Source organism: Oncorhynchus clarkii, chromosome 31 (genome assembly GCF_045791955.1).
Source record: "Oncorhynchus clarkii lewisi isolate Uvic-CL-2024 chromosome 31, UVic_Ocla_1.0, whole genome shotgun sequence".
Classification (NCBI taxonomy): domain Eukaryota; kingdom Metazoa; phylum Chordata; class Actinopteri; order Salmoniformes; family Salmonidae; genus Oncorhynchus; species Oncorhynchus clarkii.
In genome coordinates, this window is record NC_092177.1 from 39,861,023 (window position 1) to 39,880,961 (window position 19,939).

Below are 19,939 nucleotides of genomic sequence, written 5' to 3' on the forward strand. Positions count from 1 at the left end.
AATGTTTTATGAATTACTTTTTTTTTTTTAATGGAAAACACAATTCCACTTTGATATTATGGGGTATTGTGCGTAGGCCAGTGATAAATTCAGGCTGTAGCACAACAAAATGTGAAAAAAGTCAAGGGGTGTGAATACTTTCTGAAGGCACTGTATGTCCTTGTCAAATCTGTGCAGACTGCACCCAATTGGAAAATAGATGGTGCAAACACATTGCCAGGGCTGTGTTTCTGTGTGTCAAAAAAGGCCAGCTCTCTAAAGATCAGTAAATTCAACTTCTTTAGCTCCAGAGATCTAGAGGTGGTATCCCTTAACGCACATCCTGTATCCCACACTCCTTTACAAGCAGTCATCCCTCTTTAATCCTGCTCCCTGGAGGATAGGGTCAGGATAGAGGTAGCGCACCAGATGAATACTAAAGACAGCCCAAAAGGAGGACGGGAAGTAAAGTGAGAGGGAGAGGATTTGGGACAGGCTTGGAAGCGCATTACTAATGCCTGATCTCGTTTCGCTTCAGGTAGCTTCAGGTAGAAACCTTTGCCTAGGACATGACATTAACACTAAAACTGTCTTAGGCCAACAGCCACCGACATTCTGATTTTGTAAAAAAAAAAAAAAATGCCCCAGAAATTGCAATGCCCTCCATCTTCCCTGATTTTTCCTAAATATTTATATTTGACATTGCTCAGTTGTCAGAATTGTTTTAAGTAAGACAAATGTGCCAAAAGGGCATTGGTACCCATGCGTCAGTCTCCTCACTGAATGAATGTCGTCACTGTTTCAATCTACAAATGAACTTGATCAAATGGATTACACTGTAGTGTTTTTATGATAAGGAAAACCAAAATAGTCTATAGGCTTACATTTTTCACTAGGACTTTGTGGAGTTATACAAAACATATCCTTGAGTCTATCTTAACTATTTTAGTTGTATTTTTAGATGGATATATTTCCACTAATAATTGCAATTCATCCTTTTACAATTGTTGATGCACTATTTATCAAGCCTTGGTGCTTATGTTTGCGCATCTTGCAGGTTGATATGCATCTGACGCGTATGCTAAAGGGGATGCCCGGTAACTTTTTCTAGCGGGTACTTATAGGCTGAAAGGCTGTTCATTTCTAGTGTTAACAGACACCTGATTTGCCAGATGCAAGGCAGGTGTCTCCTGCGGCATAGGAATGGGGATGTATGGAGATGAGAGATGTGACCACCACAGCAAAGAGAAGACAAATGTACACTGCTCAAAAAAATGAAGGGAACACTAAAATAACACATCCTAGATCTGAATGAATGAAAAATTCTTTACATAGTTGAATGTTCTGACAGCAAAATCACACAAAAATGATCAATGGAAATTAAATGTATCAACCCATGGAGGTCTGGATTTGCAGTCACACTCAAAATTAAAGTGGAAAACCACACTACAGGCTGATCCAACTTTGATCCAACAGTCAAAATTAGGCTCAGTAGTGTGTGTGGCCTCCACGTGCCTGTATGACCTCCCTACAACGCCTGGGCATGCTCCTGATGAGGTGGCAGATGGTATCCTGAGGGATCTCCTCCCAGACCTGGACTAAAGCATCTTCCAACTCCTGGACAGTCTGTGGTGCAACGCGGCGTTGGTGGATGGAGCGAGACATAATGTCCCAGATGTGCTCAATTGGATTCAGGTCTGGGGAACGGGCGGGCCAGTCCATAGCATCAATGCCTTCCTCTTGCAGGAACTGCTGACACACTCCAGCCACATGAGGTCTAGCATTGTCTTGCATTAGGAGGAACCCAGGGCCAACCGCACCAGCATATGGTCTCACAAGGGGTCTGAGGATCTCATCTCGGTACCTAATGGCAGTCAGGCTACCTCTGGCGAGCACATGGAGGGCTCTGCGGCCCCCCAAAGAAATGCCACCCCACACCATGACTAACTCACCGCCAAACCGGTCATGCTGGAGGATGTTGCAGGCAGCAGAAAGTTCTCCACGGCGTCTCCAGACTCTGTCACGTCTGTCACATGTGCTCAGTGTGAACCTGCTTTCATCTGTGAAGAGCACAGGGCGCCAGTGGCGAATTTGCCAATCTTGGTGTTCTCTGGCAAATGCCAAACGTCCTGCACGGTGTTGGGCTGTAAGCACAACCCCCACCTGTGGACGTCGGGCCCTCATACCACCCTCATGGAGTCTGTTTCTGACCGTTTGAGAAGACAAATGCACATTTGTGGCCTGCTGGAGGTCATTTTGCAGGGCTCTGGCAGTGCTCCTCCTTGCACAAAGGCGGAGGTAGCGGTCCTGCTGCTGGGTTGTTGCCCTCCTACGGCCTCCTCCACGTCTCCTGATGTACTGGCCTGTCTCCTGGTAGCGCCTCCATGCTCTGGACACTATGCTGACAGACACAGCAAACCTTCTTGCCACAGCTCGCATTGATGTGCCATCCTGGATGAGCTGCACTACCTGAGCCACTTGTGTGGGTTGTAGACTCCGTCTCATGCTAACACTAGAGTGAAAGCACCGCCAGCATTCAAAAGTGACCAAAACATCAGCCAGGAAGCATAGGAACTGAGAAGTGGCCTGTGTTCACCACCTGCAGAACCACTCCTTTATTGGGGGTGTCTTGCTAATTGCCTATAATTTCCACCTGTTGTCTATTCCATTTGCACAACAGCATGTGAAATTTATTGTCAATCAGTGTTGCACTTGTGTGGACAGTTTGATTTCACAGAAGTGTGATTGACTTGGAGTTACATTGTGTTGTTTAAGTGTTCCCTTTATTTTTTTTGAGCATTGTATTTCTACTGGTTATGTAGTTCTGTTATGTAATCATGCATCGTTTTCTTCATGACACCTGTGCATTCTGTTAAAACATGTAGATGTTGATTAATTATATATCTGATAAGTCCGACCCCATGTCTGAGTAATGTGGCCTGTTCTGCATTTCAGGAAGTGATGTCACTGAGTACTGCCCCTATATATGTGACCGACCGGCTCAAATCGGTCTTATGTAGCAACATTTGATTGTGTGTTTTACATTGGATAGGAGTAGAGACTCAGAGCTACAAAATTGTATATCATACGCTGCATTTTTTTATTTGACCTTTATTTAACTAGGCAAGTCAGTTAAGGACAAATTCTTATTTACAATGACGGCCTAGGAACAGGGGATTCGGTTTAGCAACCTTTCGGTTACTGGCCCAACGCTCTAACCACTAGGCTACCTGCCGCATTTGAGGAACAATAGGGAAGTAATTCTGGTTTGAGAGTTGACGAACTTGTAAACTCTCTTTTGAGAAAATGGCCTTTTAATATTTTGGTAGCTACTGGAGAGCTCTCTTTTGTCTACACCCATTCAGCATTGTTCACGCCCTATTAAGCTAGCCCCACCCATCTCTTTAAGGATTCACATGTGAGGTCATGTACTAAACAGTGAGTAGTGTAGTAAAGATTAAGACTAAAAGTGGTAGTAGTCTACAATAACAAAACATTCCAGGTAAACAGAAAATATTTAATAAATATTAGATGACGCTTACCCAGACACACTTGTCTAAATTGATGGGTCATGTGAAAGAAATGCTATAACCCCCAGCCATATCTTGCCAAGTGGACGGATCTCTACAGAAGGTGTAAACGGTACAGCCAAATGGTTACTTGTATAGTAGTAGTATCTCAAATAGATAGTGTCAATATAAAGAAAAAATACAGTACGTACACAAACAATATCAAAAACGATCGTGGTAGATGAGGTAGTTGTATGCATACAGTCAGGGGTAAAGTGGCTAAGCAGCAGGATGAATGAATAATATAGCAGCAATGTATGTGTGTTAGGAGAGAGTCATGTGAATAGAGGTACTTCAGATAGTACTGATGACCACACATGAAGAAGGGAATCTATATTCGGAGAGCCTGTTTCTGTCCTGCCCTTGACTTTGGTGCAGGGCATGTGATGCCCATAGCCTCTTCGTGGCTAAACTCCCTCATCTTCTCAAAAATATACATTTGTCTAGTTCTGTCCAGTCCAGGTGGTGCTTGTACAGGCAGGCCATCTATGGGGAGGAAGGATCAGCGTTGCGCAGCAGCTGAAACCTTGTCCCCACTGAGAACGCTCCTTGGCGACAACAACACCAGGCTCCAGAGCATCGAAGCTGTAAAACAGGAAATAACAAAAATAATTAAGACATTACAACCTTGCACAACATCAATTAATCTCCCAAGTTTAGATAAGAACAACAACCTCATACAATGCACTGAAAAGGATATTCACCTGAAGTGCTGGTACTGCTTGAACTGTGGCAGTGGCCTAAAGTACGGAGTCAGGTGTTGTTGCCAGCCATAGCTTTCCACCAGCACCGTACCATCCTCCAGTCCAACCAGCTGTGGGATGTTGACCCCTGTCACAGTGCTGTCCTTCACAACACCAATAAATCTCAGACAAAGTGTTCACTCCGGTCTTTCTGAAGTGCTGCTTGATGAGGGCGAAGCACCAGCCGGGGGCAAACTTGGTGTGGCCTCTGATCAGGAAGTGAATGTCCAGACTGTGGTGGAGTATGTGTATGGTCCGCCAGGCACAATACCAGAGCACAAACGTGTTCTTGTTTTGGCCACTGCAGTTATCACAATTCAGGTGAACACGTGTTTCCACAACTCCGTGGTTGGTGAAGAAATGGTGCATGTAGTTGATGACTGCGCTGCTGCCTTTGCTGGATGACATGCCTACATCAATCAAGTAGTTGACTTGTTGTGGTATTCCTTCACAGCAGACACCAAACAAGCCACACTTGCGAGGAGTTAAAAAGTAGATGGGACCTGGCTGCATAAGGTCAGAAGGATAGTGCACCTGCAAACAACAAAAGAACATTAAGATAAGTTAATGAAAAGAAAATGTAATGTAAAACGTGATATCATTTTGTAATGCATCGTTATCAGGTAAGTTTCACTTACCTACAAATGTGCAGAGCAGCAGCACTGCATACAGAAACATCGTCTTGGAAACTGGAAGTTAAAATGATATAACACACAGCCCGACTACACGTACCTCTGGAAAATACAGAAGTAATGTGAGATCAATAAAAGTAGTGCCAGTCATGTTGGTCAGTTAAATAATGAAAACGTGTTGTTCATGCTTTACATACCAAGTGTTCCATTCCATGTAGAGACGCCACACTGCTGCTTTTGTCACATGGGATGGCAGCAGCTTTCCACCAAAGTGTTTGTGTCCTGGGCAGCGTCCTTATAACACTATTGCATTATCATCTGTGTAGTTGTTAATGACGTTTCACCACTCGCTGCAAGTCCTCATGCTTCAGTGTAAGCTGTGCTTGCTTGGGCCAGCTCTCTTTTTGATGGGAGACATTAGACCATTCTCCTTGAATGACTGGTGGAAGAGAATCAGGCGTGTTCTACTGGTGCTGAAAGACAAATACCAGAAACAAATATTTTGGCATTATTATACAATAGATTGCTGTAATCACCGTCAGACACACCTGGCCAACTTGATGGGTCATGTAATCATCTGGCGTAGTGGAGTCTTTTGTTTAGACATGCTAGCTAAACAACGAATCTGAATCTTAATCCTAATCCATAGAGTACTAGCAATACAATCCGATTGTCATAGCTAGCTAAAGTTAACCAAATAGGTTCAAAGGTAGCTAGTTAGCTAGCAAACATTAGGCCATAACTAGCAATCTGAAATGGCATTCTGAGATAACATTACTACACACAGATCATAAACGTAATGTAAGCTGGCGAGCCAGCCATCTATTGTCAGCTAGCTAGCTAAAACTATGCTTTGATTTGCAAAGAAAACAACTTTCTGACAAAATTAGAAATGTATAGTATCTAAAACTGTAGCTAGACTCTTACCTTTATACATGGATGAATGCTTCACGGCAGACTGCAACTCCTTTCATTAAATTAGACTTCCTGTGTCGTTTCCGTTGCTTGGCCCGTTGTTGTGTCAAGTCACTCTGGTTCAAATTGACAGTGTACAATGCCATAAGAATCATCTTAAGCTTTAGCCCCCACCCAAACTCTGACCATTTCACTCACCCTAGCAGAGCTGGTTAGGCTGTTTTCATGTTATCCATAGTGTTGGTGACTAACTGTGCTCCTAGCAACAATTTAATTTAGCTTTTCATAAATTCATCAGTTATTCTGCGCTCTGGCACACAGACGAGAGTGCTCTGAAACAGTTGTTGCAGTGATGTTCTATTGAAATGGATACTTGCATAGTGGAGTCTTAATAAATCCTCTTGGAACTACCCATCCCGGATCCGGGAGCGTTGCCATCAACTGACACTAATTAGCATAACGCAACGGACATAAATATTACTAGAAAATATTCATATTCATGAAATCACAAGTGAAATATATTGAAACACAGCTTAGCCTTTTCTTAATCACCCTGTCTTCTCAGATTTTGAAAATATGCTTTACAGCCAAAGCAAGACAAGAATTTGTGTAAGTTTATCGATAGCCTAGCATAGCATTATGCCTAGCTAGCAGCAGGCAACCTGGTCACGAAAATCAGAAAAGCAATCAAATTAAATCGTTTACCTTTGATGAGCTTCAGAAGTTTTCACTCACGAGACTCCCAGTTAGATAGCAAATGTTCCTTTTTTCCAAAAATATAATTTTTGTAGCCGAAATAACTCCGTTAGTTCTTCACGTTTGGCTGAGAATTCAACCGGAAATTGCGGTCAAGACAATGACGAAAACTATTCCAAATTAGCTCCATAATATCGACAGAAACATGGCAAACGTTGTTTATAATCAATCCTCAAGGTGTTTTTCAAATATCTATTCGATAATATATCAACCGTGACAGGTGGCTTTTTAGTAGGAAAGAGAGAAACAATGGCCGCATTTGTCTTTTACGCAAAAAACACTGAGAGACTCCAGCTGACCACTGACGCAATGTTGATGTAAAATAAAAGACTGAAACTATGTATTGTGACACTAGACACATTAGGGAAGTCATAGAAAAAGGAATCTGGTTGATATCTCATTCACTGCTCAATAGGGACACATAGGAATGCAGAGCTTTCTAAATAAGAGTCCCTTCCTCATTGGATTTTTCTCAGGCTTTCGCCTGCAATATCAGTTCTGTTATACTCACAGACAATATTTTTACAGTTTTGGAAACTTTAGAGTGTTTTCTATCCTAAGCTGTCAATTATATGCATATTCTAGCATCTTGTCCTGACAAAATAGCCTGTTTGCTTTGGGAACGTTATTTTTCCAAAACTGAAAATAGTGCCCCCTAGATTCAACAGTTTTAATATGTGATTCTTTTTTTTTTTTAAAGCTGCGTTAGACAGGATTACCTACTGACCAGCTCAAATAGACAGAAGCGTGCTGTATGGCAGACCAATCCAAACTCATCTCTCGGCATGTCCAGCCCACACCTTATCTCAGCCAATCATGGCTAGCGGGAAGGTTTTTCTCGTTTTCTGTGGCTTAACCAACTAGGCTAATTTAAATATTTTATTCATATTTACAGATGGCATACACGTTTGTTATTAAGGCACGTGAAAGTGCACATGTTCGAGAAGGCATTTCTGCCCCCCCCCCCCCCCCCCACAAAAAAAAAACATTTTGATTAAAAAAAAATAAGTTTACGTAGAAACGCCTCTCCTGTGAAGTAGTGACCTGCGACATACTCCTAGTTTCCTGAAACGGGTCACATATAGGACCTTCCACCCCCACCTGGGATATGGATGGATGCCTGATGAATACCTAAGGGTTGAACCATTGTTGTAAATAAATATCACCTGGGAGCATGAGCAGCAGTGTGCAGCGTTTTCCTTTCTGTTTTCCATGGGTTTGCCAACAACTCCAGCACCTGCGGAAAGTACCTGGATGTGCTGTTGTAGAAATTCTTACACAGGGACACTCAAAGTCCATCTTAAATTAGTCATTGTTTATTGTCAGCGCACTGGAGAGGTTCCAACCAACTTAATGCACCATAATGAACGTCTGTCAGACGCTCTGCTGTCTGCTATACACAGACAAGTTATTTTTGCATGATTTAGCATGATTAATTCATCATTACCGTTTTGTTTCATTCATGTGACCGACCAATACTGGTTTGTAACATGTGACAGACCAGTACCTCACAAGGCTTCTTCTCTCTAAGCTGAGACCATGAAACTGAGATATCTTTCGTTCTCAAAACAAGGTCTGGGCGAACTGCCAAACTGCAGATAAGTGAGGATTCGTTCAATCAGTCACTTGCATGAACACAACAATTGGTTATTAGAACAGCACATGTGTTAAATGTCCATCACAGTGCGTATGTTCTTCAGCTTTTGTACATGAACTCTCTACCATACAGCACTCATTTTTGAGACTCCCCTTTCACAAGTCTACCTTTCTTCTGATATTATGGCTGAAATAGCAGACTCTCAAATGGCGGGCCAAAGCAAGTCATTTGAGTTCTCAGAGGATGATTATTCCCGGATCATAATGAAGGACTCGCTTTTTGATGAAACTGGCCCAACGACAGATTGCAATGCAGACTCAGTTATCACATCTCTCAAGAATCTACAGGTCCATGAGACAAAACAATATTATCATGATGTCACCTTAAGTGATTATCTAAGATAATCAAATGAAAGGCAGAAATGGATTATAGATACAGAAAACACCGGGTCTTGGTTCGAACAATCCCTCTTTTTGTGACCGACCGAAGTGACAGAACAATTGAGCACGACTAGAGATCAAGTGACACAGTTAAATGTTGATCGAGAAAGCAAGATCACCCATAAGGAGAAAAGAGAGAACATTCTGACCAATATGGAAAACATTTGTGATAAACTTGCGGAAGAGACAAAGACAAGTGGGAAAAGCTGAAAAAGTTTGAGCATGATACTGCGGAGCAAAAAAAAAAAATTATGGAGGGATGGCCGGAGACAGCCAATTGGCACTCCCCCACGGGCAAGCTGGAAGGGTAAACGCCAGCCCAGCCGTAATCCTAGAGGGCTACTAATATGGCAATCAACCAACTCCCTCACATCTGACTCCAGTGACCAATCCAGAGCGCCTTCTTTTTTGGGGAATCGAATAGGCCGTCATCATGACCACCGCCAACCGTGCTTCCCCGCAAGAAATGCAGGAGAGGACTACGCAGGAAGATGGCAACACCCGAAGTCCCCGCACATACACGGAGCAAGACACGGTAATTAGCTTGTCCAACATGTTCATCTGCCCTGGGCAAGGGACTATCATTTGTCAAAACATCACAGGCCAATGACTTTGATACAGTTATAGACTTTCAAAAGGTTTTTCACAGTTTGAAATTGACTTGAGGTTTTTTGTAATGGGGTTGCTCCCTATAAACCTGCCAATTTTAATCTATTGAACAATATTAGTAACCAGGCAGGAAATAGTGCTGTTTTTCCCATTGATGTTTTTGTATTTATTTTTTAAGAACAAAGTCTTATTTACAATGACGGCCTACCGGGGAACAGTGGGTTAAACTGCCTTCGTTCAGGGGCAGAACGACAGTTTTTTACCTCGTCAGCTCAGGGATTTGATCCAGCAACCTTTCAGTTACTGGCCCAACGCTCTAACCACTAGGCTACCTGCCGTCCCATTGATAACCTGAATGACAATGAACATTATTGATACTTACCCACAATTGAAACCCATTTTTAAATATACCCCACATATGGTCTTTAACTTAAGTCTACCCCTTCCTTTTTCGAACATTCTGTTAAAAATCGCGCAACTTTTCAGCGTCCTGCTACTCATGCCAGGAATATAGTATATGCATATGATTAGTATGTGTGGATAGAAAACACTCTGAAGTTTCTAAAACTGGTTAAGTCACGGCTGTGACTATAACAGATTGTGTGTTTCATTGAAAAACGCAAGAAAAACTGCTCTCTGAAAGCTAAAAATAATTTCCATAAGTCACTTTCATGGGTTGTTAAAAGGGCACAAAATGTAATATTGACCTGCATGCAATTCATACAAATTCCACACGATGTCGCCATTGTCGTCATTTTCAATGGAGTTTTTTGTTGGAAAATCCAACTAACTGGATTCCGTTTCTTCCGGTCTCCACCAGGATGTTTTCAATGTGCACATTGGCAGCCATTGATTTGCAGATGAGGAGCTATTGAATATACATCGCCCTGTAATCATTTTGATAGATTATAAACGTTTACTAATACCTAAAGTTGGATTACAAAAGTATTTCGAAGTGTTTTGTGAAAGTTTATCGTCGACTTTTTTAATTTAAAAAAATGACGCAGCGTTTAAAAACTATGATTTTTTCTGAATGACACAGCTTCCATAGAAAGCTATTTTGGGTATATATGGACCGATTTAAACGAAAAAAAGACCCAATAGTGATGTTTATGGGGCATATAGGAGTGCCAAGAAAGAAGCTCGTCAAAGGTAATGAATGTTTTATATTTTATTTCTGCGTTTTGTGTAGCGCCGGATAAGCAAAGTCTTTGGCATTTTGAGGTGTTGCATGCTATCAGATAATAGCTTCTCATGCTTTCGCCGAAAAGCATTTTAAAAATCTGACTTGTTGGCTAGGTTCACAACGAGTGTAGCTTTAATTCAATACCCTGCATGTGAATTTTGATTAAGGTTTGAGTTTTAACGAGTACATTTAGCATTTAGCGTAGCGCATTTGCATTTCCAGGTGCCTAGTTGAGACATCTGCGTCTCAAGTAGGATCAAGTAGGATCAAAAAGTTAAAGGACCCCCAAAACGTGAAAGACAATGTGGTTAAATCTGATTACCCACCAGAGAAAATTGAAACTTTATTGGACAAGGTTCCGGAGGGTAATTACAAATGTGTCCAATGTCCTCAATGCAGCTTCATGTACAAACGCAACTCATTTACCCACCCCCGCACAGGACAAAGATTTAAAATCAAGGGCCTAATTACCTGCATGTCCTCCAATGATATTTACATGTTCAAATGTTCTTGTCGTCTGTCTTACATAGGGAAAACCCATAGAAGCCTTAAGACACGGATCAGTGAGCACCGCAACAATGTGTAAGGGCTATTTTATCAAGAAGGAGAGTGATGGACTGCTGCATCAGATGACCTGGCCTCCACAATCCCCGACCTCAACCCAATTGAGATGAGTTGGGATGAGTCAGACCGCAGAGTAAAGGAAAAAGCAGCCAACAAGTCTTGGCGGACAGAAGACACAGCTGAGGACACACATTCCCAGTGCAGTCAATGCTACCTGCTACATAGGCAGCATGAGCAGCACTCAACACATGCCTGGAGGCTTGTGTGCCTGGAGCGTATATTTCATCTCCGAGTTTATTTCCTATGAAGAAACACTCTCTGAAGAGTACACTACACACACAATACAGCAACTTGTCATATGCCTCTGGTGTAGAAGTAAAAACAGATCGACAGTACCAGTCAAAGTTTAGACACACCTACTCCTGCAAGGGTTTTTTCTTTATTTTTACCATTTTCTACATTGTAAAATAATAGTGAAGACATCAAAACTATGAAATATCACATATGTAATATTGTAGTAACCAAAGAAGTGTTAAACAAATAAAAACCTATTTTATATTTGAGATTCTTCAAAGTAGCCTCAAAAACCATCAGGACCGCCACAGGTAAGGAAGACCCAGAGTTACCTCTGCTACAGAAAATAAGTTTATTAGAGTTAGAAGTTTCAGAAATTGCATCCCAAATACAGTTCAGTAAACAGACACATCTCAACATCAACTGTTCAGAAGAGACTGCATGAATCAGGACTTCATGGTCGAATTGCTGCAAAGAAACCACTACTAAAGGACACCAATAAAAATAAGAGACTTCCTTAGGCCAAGAATGCGAGCAATGGACATTAGACCGGAAATCTGTCCTTTGGTCTGAGATTTTTGGTTCTAACCGCCGTGTCTTTGTGAGACTTTGTGAGACGCAGAGTAGATGAACGGATGATCTCCACATGTGTGGTTCCCACCGTGAAGCATGGTGGAGGAGGTGTGATTGTGTGGGGGTGCTTTGCTGGTGACACTGTCGGTGATTTATTTTGAATTCAGGGCACAATTAACTAGCATGGCTACCACAGCATTCTGCAGCGATACGCCATCCCATCTGGTTTGCGCTTAGTGGGATTATCATTTGTTTTTCAACAGGAGAAGGACCCAACACATCTCCAGGCTGTTTCAGGGCTAATTGTCCAAGAAGGAGAGTGATGGACTGCTGCATCAGATGACCTGGCCTCCACAATCACCTGACCTCAACATAGTCGAGATGGTTTGGGATGAGATGGACTGCAGAGTGAAGGAAAATCAGCCAACAAGTGCTCAGAATATGTAGAAACTCCTTCAAGACTGTTGGAAAAGTCAACATCAAAGCAAAGGGTGGCTACTTTGAATAATGTCAAATATAACATGATTTTTGATTTTTTTAACGCTTTTTTGGTTACTACATGATATGATTCCATACGTGTTATTTCATTGTTTTGATGTGTTCACTATTATTCTACAATTTAGAAGAAAGTAAAAATGAAAAAAAAAACTTGAATGAGTAGGTGTGTCCAAACTTTTGACCGGTACTGTATATACAAACAACCTTCCTGATGTAGTTAAGCTGTTAGTGTTGGAGACAACATTTTACTGATGTCCCGCAGGGACTGATTCTTGGTCCACTTCTTTCCTTATACATGGCTGTACTGGTATTACCGGTGTTCCATGGGGATTGATTCTTGCTCCACTTCTTTCCTTATGCATGGCCCCCACTAAGCAAAATAATTTCTGAAAATTGTCGACTTTCACACCTATGCAGATGACACACAGTTTAAAATGTATTTAGTACTTGATAATGTTTAGGTTCTAAACCCATTGATTAACTGTTCATCTAGCATTGTCATTGTCAGAGTAGATGCTACAAATGTGAATGTCAGTTGATATAAATCAATATGGTTTGTGAACTAAAGAGATTTGAGATTAAACATCAGCCAGTGCAGTTCTAGACCTGACCTCTGCCCAAAAAATGCAAGGGTGTGCGCTATGTGCATTCATCAGGGTTTGAGAGAGAGAGAGAGAGAGAGATTCAACACCTACCCTAAGTTGATTGCACTACTGAAAAATTGTGCCACCATGGGATGGTCTCCGATAGAGGTGTCGGTCAGTCCCTCACCCCCTGGTCAGTAAGGGACACGGCGCTCATAATGTCCATGAGGCCGGGTAGTCCAGCAGGAGTTGGGGCGGTCCGTGTCCATGCTGCTGGAGGTGTCCAGGCTGATGGAGGAGGCCATCCCACTGAGGCAGGCTAGGCATACTTGATACGGACAGGGAGAGAGTGCTGAGAGTCCCACAGGGCCTGGAATGTTATCCAGGTCCAGAGCCCAAGGCCGGTCCACATCTGGTCCAGGCGGTGGATCCAGGGCTGGCACTGAATCTGGTACTGAGGCGTCAGCAGGCAGGAGTGGATGGCAGACATATGACTGGAGCTGAGTCAGCCGACAGATCCAGGACAGGGTCAGACATCGAACCCAGGGCGGGTGCTCGGTCTGGTCATGGGCCCAGGTTGATGCTGGACTTGATCTCCGGGACGGCATTGAACATCGGGACCAGAACTGGGGTCTGGTCTAATGCTGGCAGGTACAGGAGAGATAGTGAAGGATTGGACGCCGACTGGGACTCTGACTGTGGAGTCGGCTTGTGTGTTAGATCCAGGCTAAGCAGGTCTGCAAGAGCAGAGGGTAGTGTAGCGACCAGCACTGGAGTTGAGTCTGGTCATGTCTGGTCCTGGAGAGACACTAGCAGGAGTGTCTGTTGAGGTGGTTGCTTGGGCACCGGTGGCTGTGAATCTGGTCCTGCAGGTTGATAAGGTTGGTTCACTGGCGGCTGCTGGTTGGGCTGCAGCTCTTGTATCGTCTTTGCTTCTTTGAACTCTGCTGGTCATAGGGCAGGGTGCAGCACTGACAACGGCTCAACTGGCTCAGGTGCTGCTTGTGTTGGCACTGACTGGGGTGCGGAGTTCAGCCAGCTGCTGGAAGACTTGGGCCTCTGTATTCATCGTGGGGCAGGCTCATGCACTGACAGTCGCAGGTCTGGCTCCACCTCTGTCATCGGTTTTGGCGTCTGAAGCGCATTGGATAGAATTGGTTGAGGCTCTGGCAACTTCTTGGCTGGCTCAATGACTGGCTATGGGAGCTGTTGAGGCTGGGTTGGTTCCGGCGCTGGCCTGGGTGTGAATGGATGCCCGTCGGGGCTTCAGTCTAGGTGGCAGGCCTGGCTCTAACTCTGGCAGCTGCTTGCCGGACTGGCACTTTGGGACCGCATGATTTGCTGGAGTGCAGGGTGCTACGTAGCTGTCTGGACGTACTGGAGTCCTGGTGAATGTGTGTGCCTGACGTGCCAAGGAGCTGGTGAGAGCACTGGCTGGAGAACCTCCTGGGGCTCTTGTGACTACTGGACATGCTGGAGTCCAGGTGGCAGCTGAACTGGCTGGCGGGCCGGTTGCCACTTGACACGTGTGAGTGGTGACTGGACCACCAGCAAAGCCCCCCAAGCCATTCGAGGCTGCTGCAATACCTGGTACACAGGACACAGTTGGTCGATCCTGTGGTACTCGAGGACATGATGTGCAGTCCCTGATGGCGACAATGTTGCAGTAGGGGGACAGTATCCGCATGGGGGGCCTCGATCTGCTGGACTCCCCAGTCCTTCTATTCACGCCTGCATGTGCGCCTGGTCTGGGGCATGGCATATGGCATGAACTGCATCCTGTCAGTAGTGGTCTAATCCAGCACAATTGCATCTATCCAGACAATGAAAAAGAGCGCCACCATGTGGTGGTCTCCAATATAGGTGCCGGTTTAGATATACAGTAGGTGCAACTGTCCCGGTGTCCCAGTAAGAGAATTGAAAATGAACAGTAGGAGACAAGGATACAATTCACACTTTATTACCACACTCAAGACAGGCACACACCCACAGCAAACAGGAAGTGAACTAGGTAGAAGTGTTGTAGTGATAGTGTTCAGGAGAGGGACTGTACGGGTTTTCTTCAACTACCACCCACTGCCTCAGTGCAGCACTTTAGCGTGCCTTTATTTGTTTGGGAGGGATGACTTCCCAGGCTTGAACTTCCTCCCCCAGAGCTTTGCGATCACATGGCTGCAGTATCCCAGTCTGAATATGGAATGAGCTGTGGCTCTATTCAGACGTAGGAGCTTTTGGATGCGGTGTGTGAATGTGTGTGTGTTTGTGCCTGTGAATGCGTGCACACGTGTTTGTGGGTGCAGGTTTGTGCACGTGTGTGCTTTTGTGAAAGAGAACGAATGTTGAAAAAAAGAGTGTGAGGAGACCGTGTGTGCAAGCAAGCAGCTTGTACACACTTCTCTGTATTTCCGACTGTTTTGAATGAGAAATTATCCTACCATATCTGCCTTTCGTTTGAGTTGAAAGGCTGTCGTGGAAGGTCATATTCTATACGTCCTACATACGCTGGCATCCCTACAGCCCTATCTGAATAGACAATTAGATCACATTATTTTCAGAGGTACCAAGGTCGCCTTCATGTTAGAGTCGATGGTAGGCTAAGGCAACCATAAGCATTGAGACGGCCGAGATGCAAGGTCCTCAGGAAGAAATGCTGATGAAGACATGTGCCTCAAGGCTAAGAGAATTGCAGTAGGCTCTGTCTACGAGTCCAAGAGTTCAATAGCGTTTGTTTTCTATCAAGTACTTTAGATCTGGAGGTTGACCGTGCACATGGTGTTAAAACGTGACCTATGAGATGCGAACCTCCAATCCTGTAATTGTCCCATGCAGTATTTATTTATTTTTGTCAGGTGCACATTTGTGTTTTTTTTTTACTTCTGTTTTTCCATTGTTCTGACAACCAAATGAGATTCAAGTCAATTTCTCTCCCTTCTCTCCCACTGTATCTCTTCACCCTCTCCCATATCCCCCTCTACCTCTCCTTCTCTCTCCAGGAGCTCAGTGGCGGTCGGCCATGGCTGCTACTGCTTGGCCCTGCTGCGCTCCGTGCCAGCGGCAGCCTACGTGGTGCTGGTCACGGCTCTGCGCTACCACCTCTTCATCTGGAGCGTCTTCTCGCCCAAGCTGCTGTATGAGTCCATGCACACACTGCTCACCGCCGCAATTTGCCTCTTCTTCACCACCATGGAGCAGAGCCGCAGCTCCAGCAGGCCCTAGGGTCCCCACGTCTCCGAGGACTCTCAGCTTCCAGGAAGAGAGGTTAAGGAGAAGGGCCGAAGGGCAAATACTATGATAATGGGTGGTCCTGATACTGTCGTCGTTGACTTCTGGATGCCCTACTACACCCCGGAGGTATGAATGTAGGTGTGAATGTACTGTCCCACTGCGCTGGAGTTCTGGGACAGCGGCATTCACCTTTTGGAAAGCAATATATTTTCTCTATGGTATCAAACAAAACTTATTTAGTAAGATTATTATTTTGATGTGTTGGTTGGTTCTACTGAAGTCTGTTGTGGTGTTTATTGAGCAGAGTTGAACATAAAAGGTAAACAAATGAATTATTTAATTTGAATGTGTCGAAAGCGCAATCGTGAAGGTATACTGTAAGTCCCTTGAAATTGGATTTGTATTCATTTTTTTTTCTTTTTTTTCCTGTGTTATTGTTTGTTTTGTTTCCGTAGACGAGTAAGTGCTTCTATTGACCACCGTTTCTCTGCAGTGCTTTATGCCAGTTGCATTATACTGTATTTCCTCCATGCACTTTAATCAATACAGTGACCACATTATCAGCACAGGGACTTTGTCGATATGCTTTCCAACCGGTCTGTATTTTCCATCTCTTCAATGAACTAACTGAGTTGAATGGATTCCCTTTGTAGATCTGCTCCAAGCTAATAACAAGCCATACTTTCCTCCCATTTTACTTTCAGGTATATATGTATATATCTTCTTCTTATTTTTTTTTACTCTCTGGGAATATATTGAAATTCAGTAAAAGCTCTGTTAATACACTGGATTTTTCCTAAGATTCAGATGAGAATTGATTCTGGGTGAATGCCGTTAATCAAAAGATAATTTAGATTTAGCCGCTGTGTGGGGATAAAGGTTCATTGTTGTTGGGTAAGGTGATATACATTTTCCATCTAAAAGTGGTTATCTTTTGATAAATAAATTGTGTCCGAGGCAATATTTCACTTGTATTTCTCTATTGCTAATTTGATTTCTAATGTTAAAAAAGGGTTATGTAACGCCAATCGACAATTTGATTTCTTACAGACTTCTGACCGGACTTGTGAAACCTAATCAGAGGCCATTGGGAGGCCTGGGCCTGACACACTAATTAAATTTTAAATTGAAATACAATTAAAGTGTTGTTGTTTTTTATACATTTACGAAGATATCGCCTAGGAAAATCTTGTGAATACTGAATGTATAAAATGGTTAGTTGCAGTCACACAATCTGTTTGGATAACTTGCGAAGAACTTGAACGGAGATCCATATTCTGATAAAGGGCTCTCCATGTACAATAATAATATTACTGTAGCTGTTTGCAAATCTGGTGAATAAGCATATGAGATTGCAGCAAATCATACAACTTTATACATATAACCTTAGATATGTGATTGTCGTGTATTACTTATCAATTCCCAACTATTCATGTGCTAATTAAGATAATGTTGATTTGTTTTTTTGTGCAAATATTTTGTTACAGTACCAGTCACAAGTTTGGACAACTTACTCATTCAATGGTTTTTCTTTATTTTTACTATTTTCTACGAAACTATGAAATAACACATATGGAATCATGTAATAACTAAAAAAGTGTTAAACAAATCAAAATATATTTTGTATTCTTGAAAGTATCCACCCTTTGCATTGATGACAGCTTTGCACACTCTTGGCATTATCTCAACCAGCTTCACCTGGAATGCTTTTCCAACAGTCTTGGAGCAGTTCCCACGTATGCTGAGCACTTGTTGGCTGCTTTTCCTTCACTCTGCGGTCTAACACATCCCAAACCACCTCAATTGAGTTGAGGTCAGGTGATTGTGGAGGCCAGGTCAACTGATGCAGCACTCCATCACTCTCCTTCTTTGTCAAATAACCCTTAAACAGCCTGAAGGTGTGTTGGGTCATTGTGCTGTTGAAAAACAAATTATAGTCCCACTAAGCGTATCGCTGCAGAATGCTGTGGTAGCAATGCTGGTTAAGTGTGCCTTCAATTCTAAATAAATCACTGACCGTGTCACCAGCAAAGCCCCCCACACCATCACAACTTCTCCTCCATGCTTCACGGTGGGAACCACACATGCAGAGATCATCCGTTCACCTACTCTTCGTCTCACAAAGACACGGCGGTTGGAGACAAAAGTCTAACATTTGGACTCAACAGACCAAAGGACAGATTTCAACTAGTCTAATGTCCATTGCTCGTGTTTCTTGGCCCAATCAAATCTCTTTTTCTTATTGGTGTCCTTTAGTAGTGGTTTCTTTGCAGCATTTCGACCATGAAGGCCTGATTCACGCAGTCTCCTCTGAACAGTTGATGTTGAAATATGTCTGTTACTTTAACTCTGTGAAGCATTTATTTGGGCTGCATTTTCTGAGGCTGGTGACTCTAATGAACTTATCTTCTGCAGCAGAGGTAACTCTGGGTCTTCCTTTCCTGTGGCGGTCCTCATGAGAGCCAGTTTCATCATGGTGCTTGACAGTTTTTGCGACTGCCCTTGAAGAAACTTTCAAAGTTCTTGACATTTTCGAGATTAACTGACCGTCATGTGTAAAACTAATGATTGACTGTCGTTTCTCTTTGCTTATTTGAGCTGTCTCTTACCAAATAGGGCTATCTTCTGTATAACACCCCACCCAACCTTTAACAATGCACACCTGTTAATTGAAAATGCATTCCAGGTGACTACCTCATTAAGCTGGTTGAGAGAATGCCAAGTGTGTGCAAAGCTGTCATCAAGGCAAAAGGTGGCTATTTTGAAGAATGTCAAATTTAAAATATATTTGGATTTGTTTGACACTTTTTTGGTTACTACATGATTCCATATGTGTTATTTCATAGTGTTGATGTCTTCACTGTTATTCTACAATATAGAAAATACTCAAAATAAAGAAAACCCTTGAATTATGAGTAGGTGTGTCCAAACCTTTGACTGGTTCTGTGTGTGTGTGTATATATATATATATTTTGTTCTTTGATATTTCACTACTTATATAGGGAAATAAGGTCTGACAGTATCCAGATTTCCATTAAACTGTTCTCACGTGAATTAAATCATATTGTATAAAAGGTTAATGTAGACATTGAAACAGGAAAGTACCGACTGTCACCAGCAAACAGCCAAATATTTTAGAAAATGGTAAGATTCAAATGTGTTTGACAAATTATCCACTTTAATGCAATATAAATGTTTTTTAGATCATTTTGATAAACTGACCAATTATGTGATGCTATGTCGAATGATAAATGATGCGCATAATGTACAGGAAATTATCCTTGACAGTGCGTCACTCTTCATTCAATCCCATTCTTCATAAGATCTCACGAGTGGACACTTGTTGCCAGAGCTTCAGGGTGACTTCCATCATAAAATGTGCAAGTTGAAAATGAAATGTATTATACTTTACTATATTAAAGTATACATTATTTATACTTTATTATATCATCATTTTATAATTTAATCTTTAACCTCTTGATGATGTTCTCTCAAACATTGCAATATCACATACATACAGTATGTTTTGTGTATTTGGAGAAAGAAAACAGGGCTTTTGCAGGAAGTGATGAGATGTCATGATGTCCAACGATTATAAAGAAGGGATACACCATCCATTCTCGTTTGCGATTAGTGGGACTATCATTTTTTTTTTACGGGACAATGAACCAACACACCTCCGAGTTGTGTAAGGGCTATTTGACCAAGAAGGAGCGTGATAGTGTGCTATATCAGATGACATGGCCTCCGCAGTCAGATGAGTTGAACCGCAGAG

General features: G+C 42.8%; 1 protein-coding gene across 1 annotated transcript in view; it reads left to right on the forward strand.

Moving 5' to 3' along the window:
* Positions 1-17,301, forward strand: part of LOC139390663 (GPI ethanolamine phosphate transferase 2-like) — a 126,116-nt gene extending 108,815 nt beyond the window's left edge. Inside the window, exon 14 of the mRNA XM_071137936.1 lies at positions 15,933-17,301. Within this exon, the coding sequence (XP_070994037.1) occupies positions 15,933-16,155 (223 nt within the window). The 3' untranslated portion in view covers positions 16,156-17,301. The remainder of the gene's footprint in view (positions 1-15,932) is intronic.
* The last annotated feature ends 2,638 nt before the right edge of the window (positions 17,302-19,939 follow it).